The 12,803-nt window shown below is 42.8% G+C and overlaps 1 protein-coding gene across 1 annotated transcript in view; it reads right to left on the bottom strand.

Annotated features, from left to right (window-relative positions):
• The window catches only part of scamp1 (secretory carrier membrane protein 1), a 49,052-nt gene that overhangs the window by 27,252 nt on the left and 8,997 nt on the right, over nt 1-12,803 (bottom strand). Inside the window, exons 2-5 of the mRNA XM_080847934.1 lie at nt 11,171-11,248; nt 10,788-10,898; nt 9,539-9,650; nt 774-902 (exon numbers count right to left, since the gene is read on the bottom strand). Of these exons, the coding sequence (XP_080704060.1) occupies nt 774-902; nt 9,539-9,650; nt 10,788-10,898; nt 11,171-11,248 (430 nt within the window). The remainder of the gene's footprint in view (nt 1-773; nt 903-9,538; nt 9,651-10,787; nt 10,899-11,170; nt 11,249-12,803) is intronic.

The raw sequence follows: 12,803 nt of genomic DNA, 5'->3' as shown, positions 1-12,803 counted from the left end.
TTGAACACGAACAGCATGCAATGACTGAGATAGGCATCTGCCTGTATCTATAATTCATACACCATCTGAAATAGCTCGGGGGAGGGGCGGTATTGTTCCATCTTTTAATTCATGTGGTTTTGTGATTTTTTTTTTTCTGAAAATAGTTGTTGCCTTGTGAATGGTTTTATGATAAGCTTTCCCGTATGAAACAGTTCATAAATATACTATATGTTCATTTTCAGAAAGTGTTTACAATAACAGTGTTAACACACATAATAAGAGCTCTTTTCACATACTGTAACACAGAAACAAAATGTTTTATATATATATACAAACTCTTTAACACAGATTTATCATGCAATTGTGATTCCTATGTTTTTTACAGACTTTTTCCATATGGGTGTATTCTTTAGATTGTTTATTTTCAAATATGCTAATTTGTGCTTCTACTTTATCCCTTCTAATCGTGCTGAGGCATCATGGCTCTTCGCCACCTCTGGGCTGGAGTATAGTTTCTTCAGACACAGCAACACATCTGTCCAACAAGACCAGCACAGCTGCCTCAGAGTGGCAACTAAAAACAAGGCACAACTATCAGGTCTATGAAAAAAAATATCCAAACTGCCCACGTCTGTTTCTGTTCTGTCACCGTAACCCTTACCACAGTACCCTGTAGCATGGATTCTGTTTCATTCTAATATCTTTTGACAGATTCTTCACCAATTGAACACAAAACCAGGAAGAATGGCATTAGAATGGCAAACTACTTGTTTGATTGACTCAACACTCACACATCCATAAGTAGTACATGATCTTGACCGTCTTCTGGAACTCCACGGGAATGTCCACGGAAATATCATGATAGAAGCAGGGACCCGCAGGGAACTTCTCAGGCAGGGGGGGCCAGTTGTTTTTTCTTCCTGGGGGGTGGGATAGGAATACAAACTATTGATTGTGGCCCATGTGAATGGATTATTTTACCAGTGACACTGAGATGAGATGGGATGGGATGGGAATACAAACTATTGATTGTGGCTCATGTGAATGGATTATTTTACCAGTGACATTGAGAACTACAACAACAACAACAAAGATTCTAAAGCCGTAATCACAAGGTAAAACAAATCATTGCACAAAGTGAATTGCAGCTTGATAATGTAACAGAACAGGCAAGAGATACACCAATAGATTGGCAAATAACATATGAGCTAGCGGCACAATCCTAATCTTAAATCTCTCCATTGTGTGACACAACCCCCTCAACATCTTGTTTACCTTTACTTGAGATCACTTGAGCCTAGCAGGAAACTGAGCTTAGCTAAACTGTGCCACTTTTCCACAAGGTCAAACTATGGCATCACACATTAAATGTGATCAAACATTTTTTTCACTATGGGCTTTGACATATTTTACTTTTCTATAATTATAGTTGTTACTAGTGTGTGATTTGATGTTTATACTACAGACCTAAATTGAATAGTTTGATATTTAGTACCAATTAGTTAATTAGTCAGTTTGGGGGAAGTTGTCATAGTGACCAGGGTGTCAGGGTTTTTCCCCTGAAATAGAGATGGAACTGGTAGAGTCGATCACTAGGTCAGCAGATATTTACTTAGGTTCCCTTCTATGTGGGCAGAGAGCGAAAGGCCAGCGTCAAAGTAGAGCCCAGTCATCAAACGTGTGAACAAATACAGTCAGGGTTTGACTGGATGGGGCGGGACGCTGTTCTCCAGCTGCAGTTAAAACACACAGACTGGAGTGTGCTTGTTGCCCAGGTCACCATGGACTTGGCACACACATATTACCACATACACCGCCTCTATCCTGGGCCACATCAACAGGTGTGACATTGTAACAACACACAAGCAGATCAAAATCTTCCCCAAGCAGGCGTTCTGGATGAACAGAGAGGTTGGCCTCCAGGCCCAGGAAGCCTCCAGCTCAGTCTGGGCCAACCTGAGAAGGCCAAAAACTAAAACACAACAAGTGCACTGAGGATTACTTCAACACCTCTGACCCCAGATGCATGTGGTAAGGAACTAAATCTGTGACTGCCTTCATCCTATGACTGAGCTCAGCTGGCCTGGTCTGAGGAGGTTTCTTTGTTCACTGCTCTGCCCATGATACTCAACTATACCCGTCCATGATGCCAGATGAAATAACATGGTACTTAACTATACCTGTCCATGATGCCAGATGAAATAACATGATACTCAACTTTACCTGTCCATGATGCCAGATGAAATAACAGCACTTGCCACTGCACGAAAAGCAAGATTATCGGGCCCATACACGCTGTGATACAGCCGCGAATGATCACCATTCCCCCGAAATATCCGTCTGCCGCATACGAACGGAATTTCCCGGAAACAGACCGGCGAGGGGAGGGGGGGCGATGTGTTTAGCATTCTCACCTCCTGCTGACAGAGGTGCGAAATGCTCTTATTGGCATATTGACTGTCAGCAGTCTAGCCACACACACCCTGCTGCAGCCATTGGTTGAAAACGACAAGGAATTTAATTAAAACGTCTTGTGATGAAACGGAATGAGATTCTATCTATTGGTCAGCTTTCAACTGACAAAACGTATCCCCTCCCATTTACAGCTATTGCCCCATAAAAACAAAATTAATAATTTACTCGATAATAATTTAATTGATATTCTGTCTTTAGGGTATTGCTCCGGGGTTATCACAATTCCTGACTTGCCTTTCATTTTAAGAGTTACAGAGTTCTGTCTTTAGGGTTTTGCTCTGGGGTTATCACAATTCTTGATTTGCCTTTCGTTTTCAGAGTTCGAAGATCGCAATGTACTTTCGAGGCTGTTCCACTCATATTCCGGAGCTTCCTCTCTGTAATGTTCTTGAGATTCACTTTTGGCATGTAATTATACAGAGTCGGTCTTACTCTGATACTGAGGTATTCATTTCGCAACTTGGGACATGTTTGCCACTCGTGAGTATCTAACCTGTGTCTTTCAGGAAGATTATGAAATCTTGCGCGAGTTTCGAACCTGCGTTCTTCAGGGGCTTTCACACCAATGTGGGCTTCTACGGCAATACACAGGGTAAATCCTGTGTCGTTTCAATCCAGGTCAATTGAATTAACATAACAAAACCTAGACCTGGCCAAGGGGAAGGGGGGGGGGGCTTTCACACCAATGTTTGTTCATGTCCATGAGAAGTCGTCAAATCACACCAGAGTAAGCTACGGTGTCCCACAAGGCTCTGTCCTTGGACCACTGCTTTTTTCCCTTTATATGCTACCCGTGCCGTCATAAGGAAACATGGCATTAACTTCCATTGCTATGCTGACGACACCCAACTCTACCTATCAATGAACCCTGATGAAATTGTACATCTACCCAAGATTGAAGCTTGCCTCCATTATGTAAAATCTTGGATGACTAACAACTTTCTGCTCCTCAACTCTGATAAAACTGAGGTTATGCTTGTAGGCCCCGATCAACTGAGAACTACACTATCTACCCATGTACCCACACTCAATGGCTTCCCAACACCCAACACCATCATCAAAAACCTTGGCGTAACTATCAACCAAGACCTCCTACTTGACTCACACATAAAACAGATCTCAAAGACATCATTTTTTCATTTACGCAATATTGCCAAAATTAGAAAGGTCCTATCCCTCCAAGATGCAGAAAAACTAATCCATGCATTTATTACTTCCCGCCTCGATTACTGTAATGCTCTCCTGTCCGGATGCAGCATTAACACAATAAAGAGCCTTCAACTTATACAGAACGCTGCTGCTCGTACACTCACCAGAACAAAAAAATATGAACACATCTCACCGGTACTCACCTCGTTGCATTGGCTCCCCGTCAAAAGTAGAATCGATTTCAAAGTACTCCTGCTAACATATAAAGCCCTAAACGACCTGGCTCCAAACTACCTCAAGGAATTAGTCGTCCCCTATTGCCCTACAAGGCTGCTCCGTTCCCAGAGTGCAGGCCTCCTGGTAATTCCAAGAATATCAAAAACCACAATAGGAGGCAGAGCCTTTAGCTACCGAGCACCCCTCCTCTGGAATAACCTCCCTGCCTCCATCCGAGATGCAGACACCGTACCTATATTCAAATCAAAGCTTAAGACATTCCTCTTTAGTGCATCCTATAGCCAAAAGTAATTGCGTCAACAAACCCATCACCTGCTGCGCTAGCCAAAAGTGTATCCTGTTTGCTGAGTAGATGCATGTACGGCCCCGGCATAACAGCTTATACTTCAATGTAACGAACAATACAGCCAAAAGTAATTGCGTCAACAAACCCATCACCTGCTGCGCTAGCCAAAAGTGTATCCTGTTTGCTGAGTGGATGCATGTACGGCCCCGGCATAACAGCTTATACTTCAATGTAACGAATAATACAGCCAATACATTCCTCTTTAGTGCATCCTATAGCCAAAAGTAAATGCGTCAACAAACCCATCACCTGCTGCGTTAGCCAAAAGTGTATCCTGTTTGCTGAGTGGATGCATGTACGGCCCCGGCATAACAGCTTATACTTCAATGTTACGAACAATACAGCCTCCCGGCTTGTCCACACCATCATCTCACCGTCTCAAACATTGCCGAGTGGATGCATGTACGGCCCCGGCATAAATAAATAAAACTTAAGAAGAACAATAGTGTGCTTGCAAGCACACTAATAACAAATGCCAGCATTACTAAATATATCTTCTCCCTTTCTCTCTCTCTCTCCTTCCATATCATATTGCTTTTGCCTATAATAACACTGATAAAATAGCCATATTGCCTACTGTTAAATCTACTACCCAAATGCATCTCCCTATCTGTTTCTGAAATTGATGTCTACTAACATAAATGTTCTCTCTCCCCTATAGCATGTTCCAATCGCTGATGGAAGTGGAACTATCGCTCCTCACTAGAGGTCGACCGATATATCTGTCGGCCGATGTATCGGGCCGATATTTGTCATTTTTTAATCTATCGGCATTGGCCGATTTAAAAAAACACATGAAAACATAAAATGTGACGGATTCAAGTTTTACAAAGAATTCTCCCTTCCCCCCTCCCACGGCCCAGACAGCAACCCTAAAATAAAGACAAATCATAGTCTGTACACATACATATATGTATATACATTGAAGAAAAGAATAACTAAAATAATAATAACAAAAATAATAAATAATACATTAAAAAAAGGGGGGGGGGGGGGGGGTTCTCTGGATTCCTAGATTATGGATGTTTGTAAGTATTAGGCTGTGTGTGTGTGTACGGGGGCACGGACTTCAGATACTAGTAGGGGAGTAAAATTGTGTGCATCTACTTATTATTAGTGTAACGCTTTAGCATGCAAATTAATGGGAAAACGTTTAGATATCGGCCCTAAAAATCGGCCAAAATAAATCGGCAGCCCATATCGGTTAACCCTGACCTCTAAGTATCGGCATCGGTTATAGAAAAACCCATATGGGTCGACCTCTACTCCTCACCCCCACCACTCCGCATCTACGCACATGGACAGCTGAACTCTACCCACTCACTTTCTTCCTTCTTTCCCTTTTCTTTCCCTACTAATCAAGACTATCTCCGCTATGGGACGCTGCCGTAGTCTCTCCACCTGGTCAACCTGGAGAAACCCTCGGCCAATCGCACCCACCGCCACTGCATTGCCGTACATCTACTCTACCCAATACCCTATGCTAGCATTTATATACAATATACATTATTGCCACTAGTGATGCTCCGATCGATCGGCAACCGATCATGATAGGCAGATATTGGTAAAAATTGCTTGATCTGTGATCGGTGAAAAGCACCAATCAAAAATGCTGATCACGTGACGTAAATGAATTGCGCAACTTTTCAACTTGCGTGCACGGCAACCGGTCACTCAACAGCAGAGCAGAGCTTGGCAATGGCAAGCAAAATTAGTTCTCCCATCTGGAATTTTTTTAATTTTAATTTCTACAAATTGTGCACATAAAATAGGGGGATGTTAAACGGCAAGTTAAAATAATGTTTAGGGTCATTGTCCTCTTGGAAAATAAATCCAGGCTCAATAAGATGTCTCCAAGAAGGAAATCCGTGCCTCACCATAATGTTGTGGTATACTTTTGTATCCATGATGCCATCAATTTAGCCACCTGTCACCTGAGGCTTAAATTGCACCCCACACTATAATACTACCCCCTCCTTGTTTAACTGTTGGCAAGAGACACTCATTTTTATATCCCTCCCCCTCACTTCGTGGAACATACACGCTTTGCTTGTTGCCAAACTATTCAAACCTGTACTCATCAGTACACAACACTTAAACCAATCTTTCTTTGTCCATTTCTTGTTTTCTTTTGCAAATTTCAGGCGTTACACTCAATTGTTCTCTTTCAGTAATATTTCTTTGCTGCTATTCTGCCAAAAAGTCCTTCTTCTCCCAGTGTCCGACGGACAGTTCTTGAAGACACTGTTGCACCATTACTCATTGTGATGTTGATCTCGTCACACAGTTCTTGTAAAGTCTTTCCTGAATTTTGAGATGCTTCACTTGTGTGTCTGAGAGTTTCTTTTTGAAACCTCTCCCCTTTCGGTTCTGGTGCCATGGTAGTCTAAAGTGTACTTTACAGTGCTTGGACTGCATCTCAAGTCCTTGGCTATGCGGCAGTAACTCCAGCCAGCATAAAAAAAAGCCTTTATTCGAACCCGTTGCTCATTTGTTAGCTCCTTCTTCACCTTAGCCATGTTCAAAGAGCATCATGTGCTTCAAGACTGCTTCTAGAGGCTTTGGATCTATACCATTTGGTGGTGTGGCCTCAGTGATAAAACCCTGATGTTACCAATCACTTAATGAGCAGGATAGGCCTTGTACATTCAAAAGAATCGCCGAGCTGTGTCCTAAGACTCTTTCAACACCATCCATTTAACCACAATAACACCTGACAATGATTACACAAGTAATTTGGCTTCTTCTGTGCAGGAACATGATTGTGTGAAATTGACAGTGAAATAGGCCTAGCTTGTTTTTATACGGAAAATGACCTAAATCTCATTATGATGGCTCTATTCTATGGTTTATAGAGCATAATGATGACTTTGTAGATATTTCATTAGTTTTTAGGGTATTTTAATGGCCAATTCAACAAAAACAACTGAAAACTCTTAAATATGTCTAGTGTTCTAATAATTTTGGCCACCACTGTAGATATGAATCTGAATATATTACGGCAGTAACATGAAAGTGGATCTGTCCCTTTAACTCCGTGCTGTGTTACGGTGAACATTCCATTTGAGCGTTAACAACGGTAACCATTTGAATGACGTAAACAATAATAACCATGAAACAGTGAATGATGAAACCCTACATTAACTACTATCTATAGTGTACCTACTGTTGACATGAAACGGACTAACCGCTGGTTGATAGCGGCAGCCTTTTTTTAACAGAGCGAAATCTGCTAGATTATAGTTAAAAGATTAGCATTACCCTGCCATTTTGTGATCGGCAGTGATCGGCAGATCATGATTTTGGTGATCAGTAATCGGTGATCGGACCCAAAAAAAATGATCGGAGCATCTCTAATTGCCACCACTGAAATGTTTCGTTGTCCCTACATCCCTTACCCCTGTAACAGTAACCCTATTGGCACAGTCATCTGGTCTTGCCTGTATCATGTATTTACCACCAGATGTCTGTATACATATTATGTCCAGTGACCAAATGCTGGCTGTGTATAACCCCTGTTGCTTCCTTTCCCCTTCTGCCACACAACCCTTCCCCTTCCCCCTTTCCCCCCGTCCCACCTTCCTGTCTCCACCCGGCCGACCTCAAGCAGATGGGTCCCCCCTTATGTGCCGTGGTTCTGCTTAAGGTTTCTTCCTGCCCAACAGGGAGTTTTTCCTTGCCCCTGTTGCCGTTGTGCATGCACTAAGGGGGTTTAGGCTCTGGGCTCTGTTAAGCGCCTAGAGACAATTGTTTTGTTATGGCGCTATACAAATAAAATTGAATTGAATTGAATTCTACGGCAATACACAGGGTCGAAGACTGTCTTTAAACCCACATTTCATGCAGTGTGCTAAGCTTGAAGCCTGCCTTAAAAATATCTATGGCATGGAAAACCCGGGCTGTAAAATGATTTGAAATAAGCTGTAGGCCTAAATCACACCCTGCTGCACTTATAAGTATATATTCTTTTAGCAGCTTATTTGATGATGGCTCACAAAAGAACACTGGAGTTTTCAAATGCAGAGGGAGGACCCTACTCTTACATGCCCGGAATATTCAATTATTCCATCAAGGCCAAATGAAACAGCTACTAGCCCTGCTCACCGAACCGCATATTATGGTGAATAAACTTTTAATCTTTTCTCTTCCCCACATAACAAGGCTGGACCAACAGCATAGGCTACTGAATGGCGTAACAACACCAAGCCTCCAACCAATCACTACTTTCTTTTACCTGTTAAGTTTACTCGTTTGATCAGATAAAGCACTGGTTGCAAAAAAAAAAAAAAAACACTGAGGTAAAAAACAAAACACAGCGCACACAATTCTTCCATCAAGCGACATAATCCCACGTACTGCACCGAAAAGGGCTGCAAATCTTTGACTATAAATAATTCCACTGCTTTCGTTATTACCTCCACCAAGGTTTTCACTGCAGTTAGTTTGTCTGTCTGTAAGCAGGATTACGCAAAAAAAAAAAAAATACTGACTGGATTTCCATGAGCGGTGTAGCATGGGCCAAGAAATAACCCATTCCATTTAGGAGCGGATCCGATTCATTGGGCAGCTTCACAATTTGTTTTCACTTTCACTAACGTTGCAAGATGTGGCATTTGGCCTTGGGGGAGCTATGCACTCTCCTAGTGTCCTTGGTATTTTTATTTGTTACAAATTGTTGTTGGAAGGCAACAGCAAGAGAATGTTGTGTTTTTGCTAATGAGTGGACCCTCCTTGCTTCACCTAGGATGGGGCTGAGTGATGGCGACGTCAATGAGACATCATGTTAGAACTCTTTCCACTCGAGTAGCCAACAGTGGCAAAACAGAATGTGCAGACTCTCCTTTGTTTGTTTACAGTCTTCTTTATCCTCGCCATCCTATTGAATTCAGAATCCCAAATGTTCTCACACAGCAGATTTGAAACACGCGGTGCCTCTTCACATTTGCTCTGTCTAGCTAGCGTTCACCATTGTCAAGTTTGAGCTGAGATCATTTGGTTTTTAGCATCCCCTCTCTTCTCCAGCTCCTATTTGCATACAGAGCACTGATGGGCTAGGGGGAAATTCAAACAGGCTCCAGAGATGTTCTGGGGGTCTGAATGTACAACGTGCATGTAGTCAGCAGTGCAGTAAGCCAGTTTTAAAAATGATAGGAACTTGACAGGAGTTCCATAATACCCAACAGTGTACCAATATACAGAGTACTGTTTTATATAGTATAAACGTTGAGATAGATTATCTATGTTTGAAATTAACAGAATGTTAAACAAAGCATTTTAAACATTCCAACAAAGTTTTATAATAATAACATGTATAGTAGGTCTGTAAAGGTGTTGGAAGCATGATCTGACCTCCTGAGGCACTGAGAGACTGCATCTCCCTCTCACGGCGGTCCAGCTCAGCAGCCTTCCTCTCCAGCTCCTCCTGCCTCTTCAGCAGTTCAGCCTGAGCTCGGGCCTGGTCCTAACACACAGAACCAAACACATTCAGATAATAAACATGCATACACAGGGGCACGAACACCACAGAACTCACAGAACCAAACATGCATACACAGGGGCACGAACACCACAGAACTCACAGAACCAAACATGCATACACAGGGGCACGAACACAACAGAACTCACAGAACCAAACATGCATACACAGGGGCACGAACACCACAGAACTCACAGAACCAAACATGCATACACAGGGGCACGAACACAACAGAACTCACAGAACCAAACATGCATACACAGGGGCACGAACACAACAGAACTCACAGAACCAAACATGCATACACAGGGGCACGAACACAACAGAACTCACAGAACCAAACATGCATACACAGGGGCACGAACACAACAGAACTCACAGAACCAAACATGCATACACAGGGGCACGAACACAACAGAACTCACAGAACCAAACATGCATACACAGGGGCACGAACACAACAGAACTCACAGAACCAAACATGCATACACAGGGGCATGAACACAACAGAACTCACAGAACCAAACACAGTTACAGCTGCAGGCAGCGATGAGGGGACCAATCCCTCCAACAGGGCAGTCACCATGGAGACCAATCCCTCTAACAGGGCAGTCACCATGGAGACCAATCCCTCTAACAGGGCAGTCACCATGGAGACCAATCCCTCTAACAGGAAACAGTCACCATGGGGACCAATCACTATCAGGAAGAAATTCAGGCCGCTGTGCTACAACGTTTGTAAGTGTCATGGTGGAGACTTAAATAATTTGTGCGTTGATTCAATTTATTTATATCATCAAAGTGATCATCCTCTCTTGGTGCACGCATATTAATATGAGAAGGCCTTCAGTCAATTAGACTGCACTGTGAAAATCTGCCATTGCTGCATAACCTTGAAGTCAACAGAGTGGTCCCTTTTTATAGAGTTGGCATCAGGCCTGGAACTTCATCCTTTGAGGGGCAAGGCCATTGGCCTTTGGTGGGCACTAAGGCCATATGTAAGGGCATCAAGGAGGGTCGAGTTCAAAAACATGATATTTATTACTTCATTTGACGCATGAATGTTACTGAACGGCTAAATGCATTAAATGGCCTATCTTCTGGTCCTTCCTTAACACGTACCTGTGTCTGCTGGGGCTGGGAGTAGGCTGGCGGCTCCTCGGTGGGGTTCATAATGGCTGGCTGTGTGTTGGCGGACGGAGACACTGCTTTGGGGATGGAGTTGGGTGGACCCTTCAACAACAGAAGAGGCTTTTTTTGAGAATCTTTAAAAAGTGGCATATAGTGTGGTTGTTTAAGAGCTAGGACATGGACTGAAATTCTGCTGTATGATTAGCAGAAAGACTTCTCTACTCGGACACAGACATCACACCTGGCCAGTTCAGCCTATTAACCGGACTGTGTCTGTGTCTGTGTCTGTGTCTGTGTCTGTGTCTGTGTCTGTGTCTGTGTCTGTGTCTGTGTCTGTGTCTGTGTCTGTGTCTGTGTGCGCAAGCAAGACTCACCGGCTTTGTATCTGTGAAGGGGTTATATTCCTCCAGTCCAGGGGGAGCATTTCGTGTTACTTGTGTCACTGAAGGATCCTGTTGGGATTAATAACATAGGAAGACATGGAACATGGAAGATAAATTAAGTCTTTTTAGTAATACTGCATCCTTCAACTTAACATAGCTACATCAACACATTAGCTAGCATAGCTACATCAACACATTAGCTAGCATCCTTAATATTCTCTTTATAGATTACAGTTCTGCTTTCAATACGATCCTTCCAGGCAAACTCCTCTTCAAACTTCAGGACTTAAACCTCAATGCTACACTGTGTATTGGACTTCCTGACCAATCGCACACAGAGTGTACAACTGGGGAAGCATCACTCTTCAAATCCGACCATGAGCACTGGCGCCCCACAAGGTTGCGTGCTCAGCCCACTATTATACACCCTCTACACCCATGACTGTACTCCCTCCTGCCCATCCGACTACATCTTCAAAAACATCTCCAACAATGATGAGGCTGCCTACAGGCAAGAAGTGGGAAACCTGGCAGTCTGGTGTTCTGAGCACAACCTCAGTCTCAACTAGGGGTGGGAATCTCTTGGCCCCTCACGATTCGATTCGAAATCGATTCAGGAGGTCAACGATTCGATTTTAAATCGATTATCGATTTTAAATCGATTTTGTAATTTATTTTTTATTTTTTTTAACACATCCATTTTATGTTGAAATGCAAGCTGCATCGACTATTGCATTGCTCATAAAAAGTCAAAATTGTGACCATTAAAAGCTTTTTCTCTAATATAGCAAATAGAGAAGGTAATTCATCTGTTGATTTTCTTTAATTATCAAACACAAAGTAGGAATTACCTTCTCTATTTTTTATTAGAGAAAAAGCTTTTCAATTACAAAATCGATTATGAACTTTTCTGAATCGAGAGAGAATCGTTTTAGAGAGAATCGAGAAAAATCGAATAATCGATTTTTTCCCCCACCCCTAATCTCAACCTAAAGAAAACTAAAGAGATGATCATTGACTTCCAGAAGTCTGCCCAGCACAATCACCAACTCCCACTCTACATCAACGGTGAAGAGGTTGAGCGAGTCACCTCGTTTCTGGGTCTTACACTGACGAAGGAGTTGTCCTGGGTCAACAACATAGCTTCCATCTTGGGGAAGGCCCAGCAACGCCTCTTCTACCTCCGGAAGTTGAGGAAAGAACACCTTCCTCAGAGAGTGTGCTGAAATACTGCCTGAATGTATGGTTCTTCAGCTGCACAAAGGCAGAGCAGGCAGCCATCCAGAGGCTGATTAAAACAGCGGAAAGAATCATCGGAGCCGAGCTACCCAACATGTTTTCCATCTCCTCCTCCCGTTGCCTGCAGCGCTCAAATCGCATTCTCAAGGACCCTTCCCATCATCTGTTTAAGAACTTCTATCATCGTGCAATAAGGCTTCTCAACCGCTGGATGAATCATAAACTGTTCAAACGTTTCATGAATAACTTTGTGATGAGTGTGAACATGTATAAAACGCAATTAGAATGTTGTCAGAATTCCTATCAAAACTAGGGGTGAGAATCTCTTGGCACCTCACGATTCAATTCCGATTCAGAGGTCAACGATTCGATTCTAAACCGATTA

The sequence above is a fragment of the Sprattus sprattus genome (genome assembly GCF_963457725.1).
Source record: "Sprattus sprattus genome assembly, chromosome: 11".
In the NCBI taxonomy this organism is placed as follows: Eukaryota; Metazoa; Chordata; class Actinopteri; order Clupeiformes; family Clupeidae; genus Sprattus; species Sprattus sprattus.
Note: the sequence above shows the minus strand (reverse complement) of the source record. Positions and strands in the feature narration are given on the sequence as shown.